The 21,787-nt window shown below is 53.8% G+C and overlaps 2 protein-coding genes across 2 annotated transcripts in view; one reads left to right on the top strand and one right to left on the bottom strand.

Moving 5' to 3' along the window:
- The first annotated feature begins 647 nt into the window (after positions 1 to 647).
- Positions 648 to 14,207, top strand: HTR6 (5-hydroxytryptamine (serotonin) receptor 6, G protein-coupled). Its single transcript, XM_008589628.1, has 3 exons — positions 648 to 1,374; positions 12,643 to 12,801; positions 13,006 to 14,207. The coding sequence occupies exons 1-3, from the start codon at positions 661 to 663 to the stop codon at positions 13,447 to 13,449; spliced, it is 1,317 nt and encodes a 438-aa protein (XP_008587850.1). The 5' UTR covers positions 648 to 660; the 3' UTR covers positions 13,450 to 14,207.
- Positions 14,208 to 15,656: 1,449 nt separating this feature from the next.
- TMCO4 (transmembrane and coiled-coil domains 4) overlaps positions 15,657 to 21,787 on the bottom strand; it is a 91,090-nt gene continuing 84,959 nt past the window's right edge. Inside the window, exon 13 of the mRNA XM_008589664.1 lies at positions 15,657 to 16,732. Within this exon, the coding sequence (XP_008587886.1) occupies positions 16,319 to 16,732 (414 nt within the window). The 3' untranslated portion in view covers positions 15,657 to 16,318. The remainder of the gene's footprint in view (positions 16,733 to 21,787) is intronic.

Consider the following 21,787-nt stretch of genomic DNA (forward strand, 5'->3'; position numbering starts at 1 on the left):
GACCCGGCGACCCGGCGACCCTGCGGCCGGGCGGGGAGGGGTGGGGGCGCGGCGCTGCCCTCCTCTCCCCGCGGGGCCTGCCCGGCCCGGCGTCCTCCCGCGTGCCGCAGGGGCCGTGTGCGCCGGATCCCGGGGTGCCTCTGCGCCGGCTGAGACCTGCCTTGCCTGCCGGGGGCTTTGCTCCGGTCTCCGGGTCCCCACCTTGCGACCCAAAGCGCTGCGGCTCCCGACCTAGCGCTCCCCCCACCCCCCCACCGTCGGGAGCTGGCCCCGGCTGGACAGCGCCCATTCGCTTCCCGCTCCCTCTCCCCCGGGGCTTTGTCCCCGGCCCCTGTCTTGCCGCCCGCCCCCTCCAGGGTCTCTGCTCGCACCCAAGGGCGCGCATCCAACCTGCGCCTAACTTTCCGCCGCTCCCTATAGGGGACTTGGCTCATCGAGTGCCTCTCCCCAAACTTCCTAGCCGTTTGCTTCAGGTGTCGCTGCCCCATCCCCGGGGACACCCATATAACCCCTGTGCGTCCTCTTCTGGTCGCTGTCCACTGACCTAGGCTCCCGTCCCTACCTCTCACCCGCCCCCTCGGTGGTGCTGGGGATTCTGTTCTCCCTGGCAAGCCCGTCCGCCCGCTCCGCCAGGCCCCTCACCCTCCGCCCGCCGTCCCCATGGTCCCAGAGCCGGGCCCCGCCAACACCAGCACCCCGGCCTGGGGGTCGGGGCCGCCGTCGGTCCCCGCAGGCAGCGGCTGGGTGGCGGCCGCGCTGTGCGTGGTCATCGCGCTGACGGCGGTGGCCAACTCGCTGCTCATAGCGCTCATCTGCACGCAGCCGGCGCTGCGCAACACGTCCAACTTCTTCCTGGTGTCGCTCTTCACGTCGGACCTGATGGTGGGGCTGGTGGTGATGCCGCCGGCCATGCTGAACGCGCTGTACGGGCGCTGGGTGCTGGCGCGCCGCCTCTGCCTGCTCTGGGCCGCCTTCGACGTGATGTGCTGCAGCGCCTCCATCCTCAACCTCTGCCTCATCAGCCTGGACCGCTACCTGCTCATCCTGTCGCCGCTGCGCTACAAGCTGCGCATGACGCCCCCGCGTGCCCTGGCGCTAGTCCTGGGCGCCTGGGGCCTCGCCGCGCTGGCCTCCTTCCTGCCCCTGCTGCTGGGCTGGCATGAGCTGGGCCGCGCGCGGGCACCCGACCCCGGCCAGTGCCGCCTGCTGGCCAGCCTGCCCTTCGTCCTCGTGGCGTCGGGCCTCACCTTCTTCCTGCCCTCGGGTGCTATCTGCTTCACCTACTGCAGGATCCTGCTGGCTGCCCGCAAGCAGGCCGTGCAGGTGGCCTGCCTCAGCACCGGCCTGGCCGGCCAGGCCTTGGAGACATTGCAGGTATCCGGGGTGCTCAGGGAGAACCGGGCTTGTGGGATAGAGAAGAAGGAGCAGCCACTGGGCGCCCCCTGGGCATTCAGCACTTAGTAAACACTTCCGATGACCTCCACGTGGCCATTCCCAGCTCCCACCTTTCTTCTGAGCTCAAGACTCAGTGCCTGACTGGCTGCTCGACAGCTTCACCGGAATGTGGGGCCGGCCTCTCCAAGGCAGCATGTAACAGGGAATTTAGGGTGGCCCATCTCTCCTGCTCTGCCCCTCCTCCAGCCTGCCCCATCATGGCATCACATGCCAGAAACTTATGAACCATTTTTCTCTCCCATGCTCATGCCATTCATTAACGAGCCTGTTGGTGCTGCCTTCTAAACAGGTGCCGTCTCCACTGCCACCTCCCTGATCCAAGCCACTGTCACTTCTTACCGAGCAACCTTTGATAGACACCTGCTAACTCCCCCTGCTTCCACTCCAGACCACTACTATTCATTTCTCTGCACAGGAGCCAGAGACATTTTTAAAAAGTGATCATGTCACTCTCCTTCTTCAAACCCTTCTGTGACTCCCCCTTGTGCTCAAGATAAAGAGAAAACCCATGTCAGGATCTGGCCTCAGGACCTGGCCCTGCCAACCTCTCCAGCTTCACAGCCTCCCCTTTCCTTGTCTCTTAATCTGCACCAGCCCCGGGTCTTTCTGATGGCTCCTGGAAGGCACCAGGCTTACTTCTGTGCCAGGGTCTCTGCACCTGCTGTTCCCTCTGCCTGGATGCTCTTCCCCTCAGGCTGCTCTTGCCTGACTCTTTGCACCTCACCTCCTGCCAGAGGCTGTCCCCGGCCACCCAGTCTGCAGACCCATCTGCCCTCTCCCACCCTCTGTCACAGCCCCCAGTTTATTGCTGACTTGCTCATGCTGTCTCCCCAACTCAAATGTAAGCCCCACGAGGGTTGTGGGTATCTAGGTCAGTACCGATCCCCACTGTGCATCGTAGGTGCTCAGTACTGGTGAAGGGAGTGGGTGCGCTTAGCTCGAGGCCTTGCAGTGTCTTATTGCCCACCCTGAGGGGTGGGGGTTTGGACCGAGGAGGCCTGAGCCCCAGAGACTTAGGTCGTGGGCGCTGGGAAGGTACCAGCTGGGCTCTCTTGGTTTAGCCTCAGGTGGAGGCTTTGGGGGGGGGCCTCAGGGGTCACTGGGCAGATGAGGACTTGGCTGAGGGGTGAAAGGCTAACAACCTTCTCAGCAGTCCCCCAGAAGAGCTTGTCTGTCCCACCCCAGCGGTGAGGCCCAGAGCTGGGCCTGGCCCATCAACTAGGAGGGTAGGAACCCAGGGGACAGGAGCTGCTGGCTGCAGCCCTGGCTCTTTCTCCCTATCTGTGCTCCCTGGAGAACATTCTTGAGTCTTGGCAGGTGGCTGTGACCCTGATGATTCTTCACCGGTGGGATGGCTGTCCCGGCCATCTACACTGTCTCCCTGGGTTTTTGTAAAGGAGTGTTTCCCAAACTTCGGGGCTTCAGGAACCACCTGAGGATATCGACCTCACTACTCCTTCCACAGCTCCCTCCCCAAACCTCAAGCCTCTTTATTCATATGCCCGTAGCATTTTCTTTAAATCATCTCACTTATCTTTTTACTTCCATGCATTTGTTTAGAAAGAAAACTCCATGTCTCTTCTGGAAATGGAAAATTGGCATCCCTTGCCACAAATAGAAGGCAGTCACGAACAACTTCAGTGAAGTTGAAGACACCCCAGCAGTATCACTGCAGCCCAGCTTGGTGTGGCTGAAGTGACTAAACCCAAGGCCTGCTTTCTCTTTGTGACGTGTTAGAGGGTGTTAAAGACATAGTAGCTCCAGCACGAGCCTTTCTCTTGATGTACAGAAGAGCCAGAAGAGAACTGTAAAGGGCTAACATTCCCACTCTGTGATTCAGCTATTTTAGGGGGGTATCCATTTACCACCTCAAATCATCTTCCATCCCCACACTTCAGGAAGCGCTGCTCTAGTGACTGAGTGAGGGAGAGGTGGCTGGTCCAGGTGAGGTCGGGGTAGGAGACATCAGGATTCCCGGTTCCAATGGTACGGGTGACAGAGTTTCTTTCCTTGAAGCTAGTTGGCTGGTACAAGGATTGAAGCTGAGACTGTGGCCTCAGAACCTGGACAGGAGTCTCCCTGCAGGTGCCAACTGCAGCTCAACAGTCTTGGAACATTCACTCCGCACGAGGCACCAAGCTAAGCTTAGTAATCCTCCAAACGCCCAATGAAGCAAGTACTGCCGTCATCTCTGTTTGACAGATGGGTAAACCGAGGTTCCGAGAGAGGAGAGGTGACTTGCCCAGGGTTCACAGCTGGTAAGTGAGGTCCAGGTTCAGATCTGACTGATGCCAAAGTCTCGGTCTGAGCTGATGTGCTGCCGGTGGGCAGTGACACTCTCTTGAAATACTGTGTTTGGGGACACCACACTGTGTCCCTTTACTTCTCTGACTGTGCCTTCTGGTCTCCTCTGTGGGGTCCTCCTGATCTGTCCCTAGACGTGGCATACTTGGGACTCACCCCTGGGATGTCCTTGCTCTTTTTCCACATTCGCTCCCTTAGTGATCTCATCTTGTCTCACAACTGAAAATGCCACCTACACGCTGTTGACTTCCAGCCTGGGCTGCTTACTTAACATGTCCCAAGCAGAACTCTGGATATTCCAGGTCTCAGACCTACTCCCCCCATGGTCTTCCTTATGGTCATAAATGGCAGCTCCATTCTTCTGGAACTGTGGAGGCAGCCTGGACGCCTCTCTTTTTCTCACACTCCACATCCAGTCCTCTTATCTCCACCTTCAGAACACGTCCAGGCTCTGCCGCCACTTCCTCTGATGCCCGGGTAGTTGTAGTGATCTCCCAATTGACTTCCTGATCCACTCTTGCTCCCTTTCAACCTCGTACAGCAGCTAGAGTGATCCCTTTAAAATGCAAGTGCTGTCAGATCATTCGCTGCTCCGGTAACCTCACGTCTCAGTCACGTGCTCCTCTGCTTTGTCTCTGGCCTGCTCTCCTCCCACCTTCCCCCTTTGCTCTTTCTTGCTCAGCCACACTGGTCTCTTTGCTGTTCCTTGAACACCCCAAGCACATCCCTGCCTCAGGACCCTTGCACTTGTTGGTGCTTCTGCTTGGAGTGGCCTTTCCTCATATTTCCACATGGTTCTCCCCCTAACTCCCATCACTTCCGGCCTCTGTTCAGTTGCAAGTGCCACCCTCCCTAGGTCCTCTCCAGCCCTAATTTCCTGAGTTCTCTCTCTCAGCAGCACTTACTGCCACCTGTCATATTCTTACCTATTTAAAAAAAATTTATTACTTCTCCTTACTAGAATGTAAGCTCTATGAGGGTGGGAACTTGTCTTTTTTTGTTTTCTGCTCTGTTCCCAGTAGCTAAGACAGCACCTGGCACATAGTAGGTACTCAGTACATACTAATGGACAGAGAGAAGTGAGCACAGTGCTTCAGAGAGCTCGCAGTGACATCCCTGGTCACATTGCTGCCTTTTCTATCACTTCTTTCAGAATCATTTTTTGTAGGTGATGATCCCAAGCTTTTTATTACATGAAGTAATTTGCTTGGTAACGTGTATTGAGTGCCTACTGTATGCAGGAGCTGTTCTAGGCTGGGGATGTGGTGATGAATGGGAATCTGTGTTCTAGTTGGGGAGACAGACATTGATTGTGACACACCACCATGATGAGGATTACGAAGCTTGTAAGAGAGGCGCCTCACGTGGCGATCCTTCCAATCTGTTATTCACCACGTACGCTTGGAGACTAAAGCAGTCACGATGAGCCCTAAAACGAAAAGCTGGGAGGAGTCTTCATGGGTCATTTAGGCAGCACCCTACCTCTGAGGCAGATGGCCACTGGGCCTCTCAGGCCAGCAACGTGTCTATTCTAACTCCTCCCACTTTCTGGAAAGCCTGTTCTCTTGGTTTGATTGCGAAGTGTCAGACTCTACCAGTGTCCTTGCTTCCAAAACCACTTGGCTCCTAAGTAAGGCTTCTGCATGCCTGGAGAGTTGCTTGCAATTTGGGAATTTGCTTCTGGGATGCTGCCTCTACTCTGACCTCCTGGGTCATGACCCCTCTCCTCCCACCCGAGCTGGTCTGTCCCAGAGACCAGCAGTTCCCAGCATGGAGGTGGAGGCTCTCTTGATGCCTGGACCTAAAGGAACTGATGAGAGAGAATCAAGCTTGGGCATGTTAGCTCCTTTCCTCCTGTGCTCAGCCCTACTCAGTGCTTCGCTGTCTTCCCCAACCCAGCCTCTAGCTTCCACACAGAGGGGAGGGAGCTGGGCACAGCCCATAAGTCCTGGTCAGCCTTCAGCATTTTACCTCCCCCCATCTCCTACATATGCTTATTTATGCATTTACAGAAACTTAAAAAGGCCACTAACTGGCTTAGTGGTTTCTTCCCGGCTGCCCCAGGGGCTGGGAGAAAGGGTCACGTGCTTAGAGCTGAGGCAGGGCTGTAGGCCAGGGCTGGAGAAAGGGCCATGGGGAGCAGTGGGGTCACAGTGAGCTGCTGTCAGGGCGGGGGAGTGTGAGTGTGAGTGTGTGTTTGAGAGTGTGTGTGTGAGTGTGTGAGTGCGAGTGTGTGTGACTGTGAGTGCACGTGTGTGTGTGACTGTGAGTGTGAGTGCGTGTGTGACTGTGTGTGTGTGAGTGCATGTGTGTGTGAGCGCATGTGAGTGGGTGAGAGTCTGTGAGTGTGTGTGTGTGTGAGTGCGTGTGTGTGTGAGCGCATGTGAGTGGGTGAGAGTCTGTGAGTGTGTGTGTGTGTGAGTGCGTGTGTGTGTGAGCGCATGTGAGTGGGTGAGAGTCTGTGAGTGTGTGTGTGTGTGAGTGCATGTGTGTGTGAGCGCATGTGAGTGGGTGAGAGTCTGTGTGTGTGTGTGAGTGCGTGTGTGTGTAGCGCATGTGAGTGGGTGAGAGTCTGTGAGTGTGTGTGTGTGAGTGCGTGTGTGTGTGAGCGCATGTGAGTGGGTGAGAGTCTGAGTGTGTGTGTGTGTGAGTGCGTGTGTGTGTGAGCGCATGTGAGTGGGTGAGAGTCTGTGAGTGTGTGTGTGAGTGCGTGTGTGTGGGTGAGTGTGTGCGTGTGAGTGTGAGTGTGAGTGCATGTGAGTGGGTGAGAGTGTGTGAGTACGTATGAGTGAGTGCGTGTGTGTGGGTGAGAGTGTGTGTGTGTGGGTGAGTGCGTGTGTGTGAGTGCGTATGAATGTGAGTGTGTGTGAATCCATGTGAGTGTGTGAGTGTGTGAGTGTGTGTGTGAGTGCGTGTGAGTGTGTGTGAGTGCGTATGAGTGTGAGTGCGTGTGTGTGGGTGAGAGTGTGTGTGTGAGAGTGTGTGTATGTGGGTGAGTGCGTGTGTGTGAGTGCTTATGAGTGTGTGTGAGTGTGTGTGTGAGTGCATGTGAGTGGGTGAGAGTCTGTGTGTGTGTGTGTGTGAGTGTGTGTGTGTGAGTGCGTATGAGTGTGAGTGCGTGTGTGTGAGTGTGTGGGGGTGAGACTGTGTGTGGGTGAGTGCGCATGTGTGTGGGTGAGTGTGTGTGGGTGAGTGCGTGTGTGTGTGTGAGTGCGTGTGTGAGTGCGTGTGAGTGAGTGTGAGTGTGTGTGAGTGCGCGTGCGTGTGTGTGAGTGTGTGTGTGGGTGAGTGCGTGTGTGTGTGAGTGTGTGTGAGTGCGTGTGTGAGTGCGTGTGAGTGAGTGTGAGTGCGCACGCGTGTGTTTGTGTGTGAGTGTGTGTGTGTGTGTGTGTGTGTGTGTGTGTGTGTGAGTGGAAGGTGGGTGCCCGGCTGGGGCGGCACTCAGCCTGATGGAGAACAGCAGAAGGGTCCAGCTGGGACTGCCTCACTCACTGCCGCCTCAGTTTCTCCCTCTCTCTGCAGGGATTTCCGTGCTCTGGGGTCCATAACCCTGTCCCCATCTTCCTCCTCTTTCCCCCTCTCCTACCTACCCCTCTCTCTGCATTTCTTCCTCCTGTTTTTCCTTCTTTCTTTTTTCCGGCAGGCTGGTACAGGGATCGAGCCCTGGGCCCTGGTGTTGTCAGCACCAGGCTGTAACCGGTGGAGCTACCGGGCCAGCCCTCCCACTCCCTTCCTTCTGCAGCCCCCATCTCCGCCCCCTCCTCTCCCATCACTTTCTCCTCCTCCCCCTCGCCCAGCTATGCATCATTCTGTCTTAGGGATCCATCTTCCCTTCCACGTCTGTCCTTCCTCCTCAGAGGGGGATGTGATCACAGAAATATCTGCGAGGGGGTGGCAGCGCGGAGCTCGGCTGCTGCTGGGAGCGAGGCAGCCCCGTGCAGCCAGGGCTGGAGCAGGAGCTGGGGTGACTGGCTGGTCATGGTTCACATCCTGCCTCTTTTCCATCACAACTGGATGACCTGAAACAAGTCACTTCACCTGCCTGTACCCCAGGGGTAAGGATATTTATCATGTGATGCTGTTTGAAGTGCCAATAATATAAGTGAAGTACCTGGCACATAGTAGGTGCCCAACAAATCTTCGTTCCTCTCCTTTCCTGTTGGTGGTGAAACGTAGGTTCTGGGGAGCTCACCCCTTTGAGGCTCTCTTGGGGGGAAGAAGTCACCATTGCTGCCACCAGCAGCAGCATCACTGTTATCAGACGGCTGAGCCGGGTAATAATAATAATGAACAGCAACAACACGATAGCTAACGCTTACGTGGCACTTGCCATGTGCCAGGCACTGTTCTAATCACTTTCTCTATATTGTCTTATGTCACCTGAATACAATCCTATGAGGTAGATGCCCTTATAATTGCCATTGTACAGAAATGAGGCACCGAGAGGTGAAGTAACTTGCTCAGGGTCACGCAGCAAGTTAGTAAGAGAGCTGGGACTTGACAGCAGGCAGTCTGGCTCCAGATCCTGTCTCGTAACCCTCACACTAGGATTAGATTATTGTAAAAAAATTTTTTTTTTTTTTGTCTTTTTTCTGTGTCTGGCAACGGATCGCAACCCTCAGTGTCGCCCCCGTACCGGACCGGGACCGGCAACGGGATTGCAACCCTCAGTGTCGCCCCCGTACCGGACCGGGACCGGCAACGGGATTGCAACCCTCAGTGTCGCCCCCGTACCGGACCGGGACCGGCAACGGGATTGCAACCCTCAGTGTCGCCCCCGTACCGGACCGGGACCGGCAACGGGATTGCAACCCTCAGTGTCGCCCCCGTACCGGACCGGGACCGGCAACGGGATCGCAACCCTCGGCGTTGCCCCCGTGCCTCGCTCAGCCAGTGAGCGGGAACCGGTCTGTATGTGGGATCCGAACCCTCGGGCGGGAGCGCCGCCGCGCTTCCCAAGCGGCGCACTGTAGCAGTGAGCCACCGGGCCGGCCCCTATTGTAAAAATTTTAAATGACACAAGGGAATACATAAGTACACCTTAAAATAAAAATTTAACAATAGAAATAAAGTAAAAGGCCTCCTGAATTCGGTCTAATCACCCTGCACACCCACTGATACTTATAATGGAGGGTATGTCCTTCCAATTATTTTTTGCGTGTTTACATATTTGTATAGGTGCCTAAAGAAACTTAGTGTGGGGCTGGCCGGTTAGCTCAGCTGGTTAGAGTGCAGTGTTATAACACCCAGGTGAAGGGTTCGGATCCCTGTACCAGCCAGCCGCCAAAAAACCAGTGTGTTGTTTTGTGTATTTTTTTTTAAACGAATGAAGTCATGCTGTATCTGTTGCTTTTTATCTTGTCATTATCACTTAATAATACACCTTGGTGAGCTTTCCATTTGACCAATTCACCCTTTTAAAACATCTGAGTAGTATTCTGTAGTGGGAACGTACCATGGTTTACTTTAATCACTCTTCTTTTCATGGACATTTAGTCTGTTTCCAATTTTTCCCCATCACGAATAGTGCTGTGGTGCACATTCTTGTATATGCCAAGTGTACAGGTACATGTGCATGTGTTTGCTGGACATAAGGATCTGTAAGGGAACTGCTGGCTGGAAGGGCGCCACCAGGTTATGCTCCAGGCAGTTGTCCTCTGACAGCGACACATGCCACGACACGTATAAGGGACATGCAGATGACAGAGTGTGGCCACAGGCGCTGCGAGGTGGTTGCAGTGCAGAGGGAGTCAGAAGGGTGAAGTGGCAGCAGCCAGACCCCAGGGTGTGAGCTGGTGGGTGCCACTGGCTTCTGCTCCATGAGGGCCTCTTGGCGACAGTGGTGGGGTTTCTGTAACCCTCACTGAGCCCGCGGATGCCATCCCTGAATGTGGAAGCAGCCTAGGGAAGAGTGCAGTTTCTGGGGCTGGAAATGACTGAAGCCCTGACAACTCTTACTTGCTGTGTGACTCCTGGCAAGTCATTTTGCTTCTTTGAGCCTCAGTTGCCTCATCTACAAAATGGGGATAATAATACCTACTTCTCGTAAAGATTGAGTAACTTAATATCAAATGCTGATGTGTAGTAAGTGCTCAATAAATGGGGATGATAATGGTGATTTGGGGTTACTTGGGCTTTGGTTCGAAGCCTTGCACTGGCATAGTATGACTGTGGGAAGGTCCTCTACCCTCTCTGGGCCTCAGTTTCCTTCTCTTTTCGCTCTTGCCTGTGTTCTTGGGTAAACTCTTTGGGGAGAAAAGGAGAAAGAAAAACCTGGGGTTGTTCCCAGGGAGACTTGAGAGGGAATCTCAGCTTATCATCACCCTCTTCTCTGAAGCTCCCTCCCCCGATGACTGCCCCCAAGATATCCCACCCACTGCCTTAGTTCTCTGGTGCCCTAGAGCTCTGACAAGATCAGGGCTGCCTCTTGTCCCCTCCCCAGGGGCAGGGGGCACCTGCATGAGTGGAGCCTCCTGGAGACAATGCCTCCTCCCTCCCCATGTTGTCTACACCCATTGATGGTGGTGATTTGAAGGCACGACAGGTCTTAGGAGACCCTTTTGGGGAAGCAGGAGCGCCTTCTTCCAGGTTGACCGTGGTGGGGCCACGTGGAGTGCACTCTGGAGGAGAGAAAACTAGGAGAGGAGAAAGAAAAGTGGACACTCTGTCTCTCCCTTGCTGACTTGGGGCCAGACTTCAGAGCAGACTTGTGTATGTGGGGGGTGGTGAGGAGGACAGCATCCTCTGTTGTAGAGCCCGAGCTGCAGCATGGGGAGTCAGAGCGTTGGCCCTGATGTCTGTGCTGCTTTGGGGAGGCCAGAGCTGGTGGCAGAAGGACAGGGCCCTGAGGGTGCTCAGAATCACCCCAAACTCATACACATGTCACTGGACCAGCATCGTGGCTACCGTGTACTCAGCACTTACTCTATGTCGGGTACATGCATGCATTTACTATCCATGGCTCACAGCGACTCTGTGGGCTGAGTACCATTTCTCCCATTTTACAGATGTGGAAACAGAGGCTCTTTCAAGATCACAGAGTAAGTAAGTGGTAGAGTCATAATTTGAAGGCAGATGCTTTGTTTTAAAAGTCCAGCTTTTGGCTGTGTACAGTGCTGCCCCAACAAGACAGAGGGGAGAAATCGAGGGTGTTTCTTAGGGTGCTCTTTGTGAATTTTTCCTTGATGTGTACATACACACACACACATATATACCGGCTGGCTGGTATGTTGTCCTTGATATTTGTATAACTAGATTTCACCTGGGTAAACACACTGAGGGGCAGGACTTACCATGTGGTTTGTCTTCCCCTGTTGCCCTCCACCACCCAGAATTAGAACCCCTGCTCCAATAGAAAGTACGTAGTGGGGGTTTCAGCACCATGGACAAGACACCAGCTCTGGATGCCTGGAGGAGCTGGAAGGGGAGAGCAGGGGCTGGTGGGAGAGCTCATGCGCATGGGAGTGGGGTGGGGGACGTTGGCTCTGGTGCTCCCTGGGGTTGACACATCTTGGCTTTGCCTCCTCTGCCCCCTTTCCATCTGCAGAAGGTTGCTGGGAATCTGGTTCCTTTCCTGCCTCCTGACCTTTTCATCCCCCCATACTCAACCCACCTCTGGCTGCTTCAAGAACTAAACTGTGTGTGTGTGTGTGTGTGTGTGTGTGTGTGTGTGTATAAAAATTTATAAGCCTTTTATTTTCTGGGAGAAGTTTTTGTAGATGTCATTAAATTTTAAAAGAGCTCATGAAGTTAAAAAAAAGTTAAGAGAACTGCTGGGCTAAAAGATCACCCAGTTCAGAGAGCCTTTTAATGTTTTGGGACTGCTGGTTGCCAGTTTGCATAGTCAAATTCTAACCTCCCAGTGCCCATGTCCTCCTTTCAGTGGCTGCTGGGGAGCAGCTTCTTTCTCCTTCTCCCGTCCTCCATGCTCCTCTTGCAGTCCACTTTTGAGAATACAGATGCTCCTCTGCCAGTCTGCAATGTAATTGAGTTGTAAAGTGCCAAGGTCAGTAGCATCCCCAGTAATTTGTAAGAGACTTAATTGCAAACATTTGCTTTGTGCATACATTCTCATAAAAAGCACTTCTATTTTGTGGAGCATGAGGGTAATCGCACAGGCAAAACCATTTCTCCAAAATATGAAGAGAATTCATATACAAAGAAATTGCCAAGCCCAGGACAGCAACAGGCCCTCTTTTTTCAAGTACTGTTCAATTGCAACTGATTCTTGTAGTGCTGAAGTCTTTGGAAGGTGCGAGGGTTCGCTGTAATGTGTGTGGGCCTGTGTTGAGTGTTGTGTTTGCAAGGATGGTTGTTCTTCTGAGCCATCTGATTTGTGCTTGGGGTCGTGTTGCTCTGCCTCATTGCACTTCCTAGGGCTCCTTGTGAAACTCTGGGTCAGGGTCAGGGCTTGGTCTATTGCTGGGGAAAGAGCTCAGTGTTGGGCCAGAATCAGGGCTCAGTCTAGGTCCATGGGAGAGGCTCAGTTTGAGACCTTTGTTATGTAGGGCCCTATGGTAGGTGTCAGGGCTTAGTATATTGCTGATGTCAGGGCTTGGTCTGGAGCCAGGGTCAAGGTTCATTCTGGGACCATGATCAGAGCTTAGTAAATTGCTGATGTGAGGATTTGGTCTGGAGTCAGGGTCAGGGTTCAGTCTGGGACCACGATCGGGGCTTAGTTTATCACTGATGTTGGGGCTTGGTCTGGAGCCAGGGTCAGGCCTCAGTCAAGGACTCTAGTTGGGGCTCAGTCAAGGATCACAGCTCAGTTTATTGCTGGTACTAGGGATCAGTCTAGAATTAGGATTAAGGCTTAGTCTGTGGCTAGGATCAGGGTCAGATGGGCTCTTTCTCAGCTGACTCCTGTGGCATTCCTTTCCGCAGGTACCCAGGACCCCACGCCCAGGGGTGGAGTCAGCTGACAGCAGGCGTCTGGCCACCAAGCACAGCAGGAAGGCCTTGAAGGCCAGCCTGACACTGGGCATCCTGCTGGGCATGTTCTTTGTGACCTGGTTGCCATTCTTTGTGGCCAACATAGCCCAGGTAATGCCACAGCAGGGGGCAGGTGAGTTCAGGCCTTGCTGGGGAGGTCTCAAACCCTACCCCAGCCCAGGCGCAGGGGGTGGGGTGAGGAGGAGGGCTGCCTCTCCTGGTGCACATGTTTGTGTGGGTCTGTTCCATTCACGCTGGGTGGGGTGCTCCGTGTCACCGCCCTGGGGCCCAGTGTGACATATCCCATCCCTCCAGGCCGTATGTGACTGCATCTCCCCAGGCCTCTTCGATGTCCTCACGTGGCTGGGCTATTGTAACAGCACCATGAACCCCATCATCTACCCACTCTTCATGCGGGACTTCAAGCGGGCCCTGGGCAGGCTCCTGCCATGCCCCAGCTGTCCCCAGGAACGCCAGGCCAGCCTCGCCTCACCCTCCATGCGCACCTCACACAGTGGCGCCCGGCCCGGCCTGAGCCTGCAGCACGTGCTGCCACTGCCCCTGCCACCGGACTCAGATTTGGACTCAGGCTCAGGTGGCTCCTCAGGCCTGCAGCTCACGGCCCAGCTGCTGCTGCCTGGAGAGGCCATCCGGGATCCCCCACTGCCTACCAGGGCCGCTGCTGTGGTCAACTTCTTTGACATTGATCCCATGGAGCCCAAGCTGCAGCTGCATCCACTTGGTTCTCCTATGAACTGACCCTGGCTTGGAGCTGGCCGGCAGGGAGCTGCACTGGGTGGAACCAAGTCCTTGAGGCCAGGAGGCTGCAATGTACCAGGGGGTACACTGAGTCAGTCCCTGCTGCTGCTCCAGGCCCCTAACCTGGAGGGTAATAGCTGGCTCTGATTAGTTTTCTACAGGCTGCACCATTGTGGAGTGTAACTTGTGGTGTATGTAGAGGATGGCTGGAAGACTGGATGTTGGGAGAAAGACCTCTTGGTTCAGATGAGGGTGAAAACAATCATGTCCTCTGCCCATTGCATCAGGCTGGACAGGAGGGGATGCCTCTGTCTGCAGACATGGATTAGTGCCACTCAGAACACAGTCCATGAACCATCAACATTACCATCACCTTCTGGGAGTTTGTTAAAAATGCATACCTCTGTTCCATCCCCGACCTGCCAAATCAGAGTTGCGTGTTGACAAGATCCCCAGGTGAATCATGTGCAAACAGTGTGAGATGTGCTGGCTTAGATGATCTTAACCCTGAGAATGATTTGCTAGCACAGAAAAGCACCTGAGCCTGGGAGTCAGGCAGGCATGAATTTGAATCTCTGCTCTATTCTCTAGCTCTGGGGTCTGGCATAGGTTATGCAAGCTCTCTTAGTCTCAGTTACCCCACGTGTAAAATGGGGTAACAACGTCTACCTCGAGGGTTGTCTTGAGAATTAGGACAATGTGCGGAGGGCCCAGCACCCAGGAGGTGGTCAGTAAGTGGCACATTGTCATTATCATCCTGGCCACCTAGCCCCTTGGCCTCTAGCTCTGGGCCAGGAAGGGCTATTTGTTCCTGCTGTTTCTTTGTCCATTTTTCTCCTCCTTCTTTTCAGCCCCAACTCAGATTCCTATGACCTGGCTATGGGTCCCCAACTCCTAGTTCTGGATGCTGGGTGAGTCCTCTATCCCGCAGGTCAACTAGCTGGCTCCCAGGCTGCCACTCTCTCTCCTGGGGGCAAAGGGACACATGGCAGCTTTGTGTTCGGCCTCAGGGATGGGTTTTCCTCTACTATGGGCTTCCTCAGACCTAAAAGGAAACCGTTGTCAGGGGTAAAACCAGCCCCCTGCCCCACCCCTTCTGGCCTTCCCTGGGGTCAGTGAGGGGAATGGGAATGTTGGCCACTTGGGTAAGCCGAACAGAGTTGAAGAGCAGCTGTCCTTGGTGTGGGGTGGGGCCACCAGGCAGGCCCGTGGACTCTGGCACAGGGCCCTTGATTTTTTTTGGCCAGGGGATGGGGGAATCCTTGGTGCCCATGGTTTATCTGCCTTAGGTCTCTTTTCAGCCTGAGGTTTTTCTTAAAGCCTCCCCCTCCCCACCAACCCCAAGTTCCATTAACCCAAGCGCCCAGGGGGTTGCTCTCCGCGGTGCTGATCAGACTCAACTCCAGCCCTGGCCGCTGGCCACGGACGGGCCATGGTGCTTGCTGGGGCTTCCCCTGTGCCCCCAGGCCTGCCTGAGGGGACTCCCAATAAACACTAGTTGGAGGGAGTGACTGTAGTGTGGACTGGATTCAATGGAGGGGTCGCTCGGGGCTTGAGAAGCAGCTGGTGTTGTGGGAAGAGACCCTGGGCATAGGTGTCCTGGGTTTTGTGTCAAACTTTGCCCCTAATTTGCTCTGGGACACCGGAATAATCATTTCCCCTTTCAGAGCCTCAGTTTCCCATGTGTGACACGAGCGTTTGGATTAATAGCAGCAGGAGTTGTACAAATATTCGTGGAATGAAAAAACAAATAAGCATACCCCTGAACAGTGATCCAGCTCAGTATTCAATGGCTCTAATTTCTCCTGCTCTCCTCCCACCTCCCTCAGAGCTTGTCAGTGCTTCTGCCTGGGCCTTGATTTCCCCATCTGTCCTGTCATTCGGGGACAGTGGAAGGAACAAAGAAGGCTCCCGTGGATGCAGATGCAGTGGCTAAGGGCTTGGCTCTGGAGTCTGACTGACTGGGGTTTGAGACTTGGCTTCATCCCTGACCAGCTCTGAGGCCTTCAGCAGATTACCTTATCTCTCTGTGCCTCACTTTCTCCAAGTATAAAATGAAGATCATATGAGTACTTAGGATTGTGAAGGTCAACTGAGATGATCAGTGTAAGTACATGGTACTGCTGCTATCACCCCTGTTCCTGCTACAGGGGAAATTCTTCCCTGTGTAATTTATTCTTGTCACCAGACCCAGTTCCCAGCCACACTGAATGCTTATTAAGCATTTATTCACCATGCTCTGTTACAATGATATCCAGGGCCACCGTGTTGCACAACTTTGGGGGGTGCCACTCACATCCTGTCTGTGTGACTGATGCCCCGTACTTGTGCAGTGCACAGCCTGCACAAATGTGTGCGGCAGATCTGATTGGATCTCCTAACAGCAAGGAGAGTAAGCTCTCCCCCCACAGCTGTACCTGCTTTGTAGGTGCCAGTTGGTGGTGCCTGTGGGCAGGTAGCCTCAAGTGTGGTTGGAAGAGAAGGCAGAAACCTGGCTTTACTGAGGCCCAGGGAGAGGTGGTGTGGGAGCCTCAGGCCCTGGAGAGCCATCTGGACCTCTTGATGAGTGGCAAGTCCCCTCAGCTGTGAACTGAAGTGCAGAAAGCCCATGGCTGGTTTAGAGTCCCAGGGCTCTGAACTGTGCTTGGTTGACATTGCAGGTCTCTGGCTTGCTTCCCCAGGGAAGGAATGTTTTCTCCCCCAAATACCCTTTCCTTCCAATTCCTTTCAATTCCATTTCCTTCCATTTAGGAAAGACCCTTGTGGAGATAGATCCCACATCTTCAGAGCTCATGTGAGGAAGCTGAAGGGGTGTAAGAGACAGCTGCATATTGAAATCTGGGAAGACAGCTCAGGTCCTCTGCTGGGGTCAGTCCAGCCCTGCGCAGGGCCCCTGGGCCTCATGCGCACAGTCGGGGCAGCCCAGTGGGTTGGGGCCCATGCCATGGCTGCAGATCTGGGGGCTCTCAGCAGGGCTGACAGCAGCAGGAAGGGAGGCCCCTTCAGACTGGTCCAGCCCCGTTAGCACCTGCGCTTGGCTGGAGTCAGTGGACATGGTCACTTTGGGGGTGTCTCCAGGTGCAGGACTCTGGGTCTGCCCATCATCCTGGTGGGTGGTCTTGCCCGATGAGGTGGCGGTGGCTGCTGCCTGGGGAGGCGCCTCTTGGGGCAGGCTGCCTGGGGCCAGCAAGAGCCCCTTCTTGTCCCAGCCTGGCTTGGTGCGGATGCCCATGGCCTTCAGGATGACGTCCATCTGCTTGGCGTAGTCCAGGTGGCCGCTGACCTGCAGGAGGACAGTGGTGAGGTCCACAGTGGGTGGGCAGAGCTCAGCCCTCCCCAGGGCCCCAAGTTAAGCTTCTGGGCCTCCCCCTCGCCCTCAGCATCCTCAGCCAACCAATCGCCAGTCCTGTGACTCTGACTCTCAAGGCCTCTCAAGTCCTGGGTGGGGTGGGAAGACTCCAGGTTCAAAGCCATTTTGGAATTCATTAAATAAAGATGAAGGAAGTTTCTCTAAAATGTCTGTGTCCTCTGGGGGCAGGAAGGGAATCTCCTGATAGAAAGTTGGGGCAGGAGTTCTCATTCTCTGCCTGCAGCTTCAGGCTATGGCTGGTGAGTGTGTGGGGGTGTCTGCTGCTCAGTAATTGGGGGACCTTGGGCAGGATCCCCTGTCCCTCTGTCAGCTGCCTCAGCTGTAAAATGGGGACAATAAGAGTAGCTATACCACACTGCAGCTGTGAGGATTCCCCCAGGAAAAGCCCCCAAATTGGAACAAAGCTAAGGCACAGACTGCGAAGAATGTCTGCAGTTCACTCTCCCACTTCTCCCTTAGACACAAGAGCTCCAGTCACAGTTGGGCACACTCCCCAGCCTCCCTTGCAGCTAGGAGTACTGTGACAAGTTCTGGCAATGAGATGAGGCAGTAGTGGAATTCTCTTTACAAGGAGGAGCAAGCACTGTTCTCCCCCCATCTCCTCTTTCCTGCTGGCTAGAACTCAGATGGGATGGCCAGAGCTTGTGCAGCCACCTTGGGCCATGAGGTGGCCCATTAAAGATGGCAGAGCAAGCAGCAAGATAGAGGGAATTTTGCCCCCTGAAGACTGTGGAGCTGGCACCCAGCCCTAAACCACCTATTCTGGCTTCTTTTACATGATAGGATCAACCCTGCTGTGTTTAAGACACAGAGCAAGGCCTTTGTTATATGGGCTAATGTTAACTAAGACCAGGGCCAAGAACTCATATGGGCCCACCTGCTTGCTCAGAGAGCAAGACATCTGTTTTTGTGTTCGGATGTGTTGGTGAGCGAACAGTTAGGTCCTTAATACACTGTAGCAAATAAGCACACTAGATACCCTCCTTTGACAGGTGTCGGCTGTTAACTATAGATGAAAGAATCGAACCACAGAGAGGTAAAGTGACTTGTCCAAGGTCACGCAGCTAGACCACATCAGAGCTGGGATTTGAATCCAGACCTGTTTCTAAAGCCTGCTCTCTTCATAGGAAATCGGTTGGGGAGGAGGGATGTGAAAATTCATTCTCGTTTTACAGATGAGGAAAGTGAAGCCCAGAGAGGGACAGTGGTTTGCTTAATGACACACAGCACATGAAGAGCAAAGCTGTGTGCTGTGCTGGAGATGCTGCGTGTGGAGACTGCTGAACTCAGATCTGCCCCTAAATGGAACCTTGAGTTCTCCCCAGCCAATCTAGGGGGCCTGCTTTAGTGCCAAAGGCAGGCGCAAAACAGAACATGTTTAAGGCTGAAGGGGAAGGCTTTTATTTAAAGGAGAAAGGAAAACACTGGGGAGACTCTTGTAGGGAATCTTAGGAAACAACACAAAGATTCCAAGATGCTGTTAACGTCTGAATTTCCATTTGAATCACAGATTACACTGGTTTATTCAAATGATTTCTCAAGAACACAAAAAGAAAATTCCCTGAACAGTTTTGTTATTTTTTTCACCAACAGAACCTGCCTACTTCTTGTTCCTTTCTTTACAAAAGCTTTTAAACGATTTTCAGTGAAAATATGCAAGTGTATCCAAACCTATAAGTGGCTTTTCAGGTCCCTGGTTCAGGATGGAGGTCAAGGTGGGGTTGGTGCCCTTTTGCAGCAGGATGCAGATTTAGTGGCTGTGTGGAACTAGAAAGAACCCAAGTTTGGAATCTGAGAAACTGGGGTCCCAGCCTTGGCTCTGTCTCTTACTAGTAACTGAATTAGTTCTTACAATTTCCTGAACCATACCGTTCCCATCTGTGAAATGAGGATCATGATCTTGAATTTTTTTTTTTTTTTTTTTTGGTGGCTAGCTGGTACTGGGATCTGAACCTGTGACCTTGGTGTTATAAGGCTGTGCTTTAACCAACTAAGCTAACCGGCCAGCCCTTGGATCATGACCTTGAATGTCTGCTGCAAAGAATTCAAGGGCCTGGCACTTCGTAGGAACCCAGTACATGCAATTTTTTACTATTATGTTTCATATATGATTCAAGCACTTTCGCAGAGATGCTGCCCAATGTGAGTTAGTGACACCCACCTCAAGGGGTTGATGGGAAGAAATAATACACAAACCATGAAGCACAGTGCCTGGCCCATAATAGGTGCTCCATAAATATGAATTCCCTTACCTTAGTTTCCTTGGAAGTGGGGATAGAGGGTAGGGAGTTAGCCAGGCTGATCCATGTGGGAGCCCAAGATGGCTGCTCAGGCTCCAGCCATCACATCTGAATTCCAGCCAGTGGAAACTTCAGACCCACAGAGAAAAACAAGAGCTGCCTCCCTACACCTTTTTAAAGTTGGTGAAGGGCTGGTACCAGGGCTAGATAGAAACAGGCCAGGAAGGGAGGTATTTGTGGCCACTGGCTGCAGCTGAGATTCCAGATGGAAATTCCAACATGCAGCTGTCCTAGAACACGCAGCTCTGCCCCTCGACTACAGCTTGGTCCAGGTCTCAGCTAATCCTAGTCCTGGAGCTGCTATTCTGCAAAGAGCTAGTGCGGAGAAGTCACTGGCAGAGCTCCAATTGCACAGTCAGCGGAAGGGGATGACAGAGCAGGGGCGAGGTGGGTGGGAAAAGCTTCTCTCTTTAGTGGTGGAAAGTTCTGATGTGGCTGATGCTGGGCGAAGATTTCAGCCCATGACCATCTCCCTGACTGTCTTTTTTTTTTTTTTTTTTGTCCTTTTTGAGACCGGCCGCACCGCGCTCAGCCAGTGAGCGCACCGGCCATCCCTATATAGGATCCGAACCCGTGGCGGGAGCGCTGCTGCGCTCCAAGTGTTGCACTCTCCCGAGTGCGCCACGGGCTCGGCCCCTCCCTGACTGTCTTGATTGAAATCTGCCAGCTGCCTGGATACACGCTGGATGTCACTGGTGCGGAGGGGTGTTCCTTGACTTCCCATGCTGGTTAGGGACACTTCTAGGGCTCCACAGCCTCTGTGGATACCCTGTGACAGCACTCAGTAAAGCCTGTCATTATCAGCTGCTCACTAGTTCATGTTCACTGATAGACCATAGGCTCAGGCAGAGCAGGGACTGCTTCTAACTCCTGTGCTCCCCACAACTAGCCTCACACATCGTGGGGACTCAGCGGTTACCAGATGCACGCAGGTGTGAATGGGCCCCAGCACTTCCTGTTCCCTGCCTTGCAAGACATCTTGACTTGGTCAAACCGAGGCTGCCACTACCCACCTCTGCCTGCCCCAACACCTCCTTCCAAGACTATCAGGCCCTTTTGGGTTCCTTCACCTCTCGGGCCTCAGTTTCCTCATCTGTAAAGTGGGGCTGATAAAGATATCTGCACCACATGGTCTAGTTGTGAGGATTCATACACATAATAGGCTTATTGCCATAAAGTTTGAGGTCACTATTGGACAGCCGCAGAGATGTATGAATGTAGGCAGCAGAAGTACAGTGGTTGAGAGCCCAGGCTCTGAAGTGGTTTCCCGGGCTCATTGGGCTCTAGGATTCATGTTGTGTCACCTCCTGCAGCCTCAGTTTCCCCACCTGTACAACAGATTATTATGCCTTCATGGACTGCTGTGAAGATCAGATGACATATCTCTGTAGGGCAGGCAGAGCTGTGCCTGGCACATGTTGGCTATTGTTTTTCTTATTGAGTGTCTGCTTTGTGCCCAGCCCTTTGCTAAGTTCTACAGGCCGGCCAGCATTCCCTTTGGGATATGAAGAGTCTTGCCCTGGGCTGGGTCTCTACCCTGCAGAAGCCTCACCAGTTGGTTCCTGGGGTGGCAGAGTCCCTGCCCATTGCAACCCAGTCCCCACACAGGAGAGACTGAAGGGCAGGAGGGCACTTGGCCTTTGGCTGCTTTGTTCATCCCTCGAGATGCCCCCTGCCTGCGACAGGATAATTCACCAAGTGCCCTGCCAGGGCCACCCAGCATGGAGAAGACAGGTTCTGCAGGTCTCTGCTCAGAGCAGAGGGTGCCAGTGCTTCCCCCAACAGCGGCACTGGAAACCTCTTGCCAGTGACCTCTCCTCAGGGGAGGGTTTTCAAGGAAAACAGAAGGGCAGCTCAAAGGCAGTGCTGATTACCTCTCATTACACAGAAGAGGAAAGCCCTGCTTTTCCCGATGTGCTCCTAATATGATAAAGAGCTAGTATTAGGCAGGAGCTGGGGAGCTGCCATGCAGACAGTCTGAGGAGAGAGAATCTCCGAAGCTGCTGGTCTCAAAGGTGAAAGAACTAAAGGCGGAGGCAGGGGCAGGAGAGGAAGGGACTGGTATTAAATGAGGACCTATTATGCACCAAGCATCTTACATGCACTGTCAAAACAGAGGCACAGAGACATTAAGTGACTGGCCCAAGGTCACACAGTCAGTAAGCCAGAGGCAGAGCCAGAATTCTAAGCCTGGCCTCTGTGGTGCCAACAGCTGTACTCTTCCCACCATATCCCATCCTGGGCTCGCTGGGGCAGAAACTGGATCTTGAGAGGGCTTTGTGGCATGAAAAGGAACTTCCGTTTAAAAGGAATTTTCAGCTGTTCCTTTCTACTTTCGATTTCCCAGGCAGAGGGAGACTTGGGGTGGTGAGGCACAAAGCCACTGTCCCCCCTTCCCCATTCAGGACCCATGCACCCCCAAATGGGACAGAGAGCCCTGCATGCGGGTCAGGAGTCATCAGCTCCGAGTCCTGTGGCTTCCTGGCCGCGTGACCCAGCTTCCCCATTCCCACAGGAGGTGGCCCGCACAGGCTCTGGACCTGCGTCAGAGTCCAGATCTACGACTCTGGCGGCGAGTACATTCCCACGCATCTCAGTTTTCCAGTCTGTGACTAGGGGATGCCTAGTATCTATGATATGAAGATGTTGTGACTAGGGGATGCCTAGT

Source organism: Galeopterus variegatus, unplaced genomic scaffold (assembly GCF_000696425.1).
Source record: "Galeopterus variegatus unplaced genomic scaffold, G_variegatus-3.0.2 Scaffold137, whole genome shotgun sequence".
Lineage (NCBI taxonomy): Eukaryota > Metazoa > Chordata > Mammalia > Dermoptera > Cynocephalidae > Galeopterus > Galeopterus variegatus.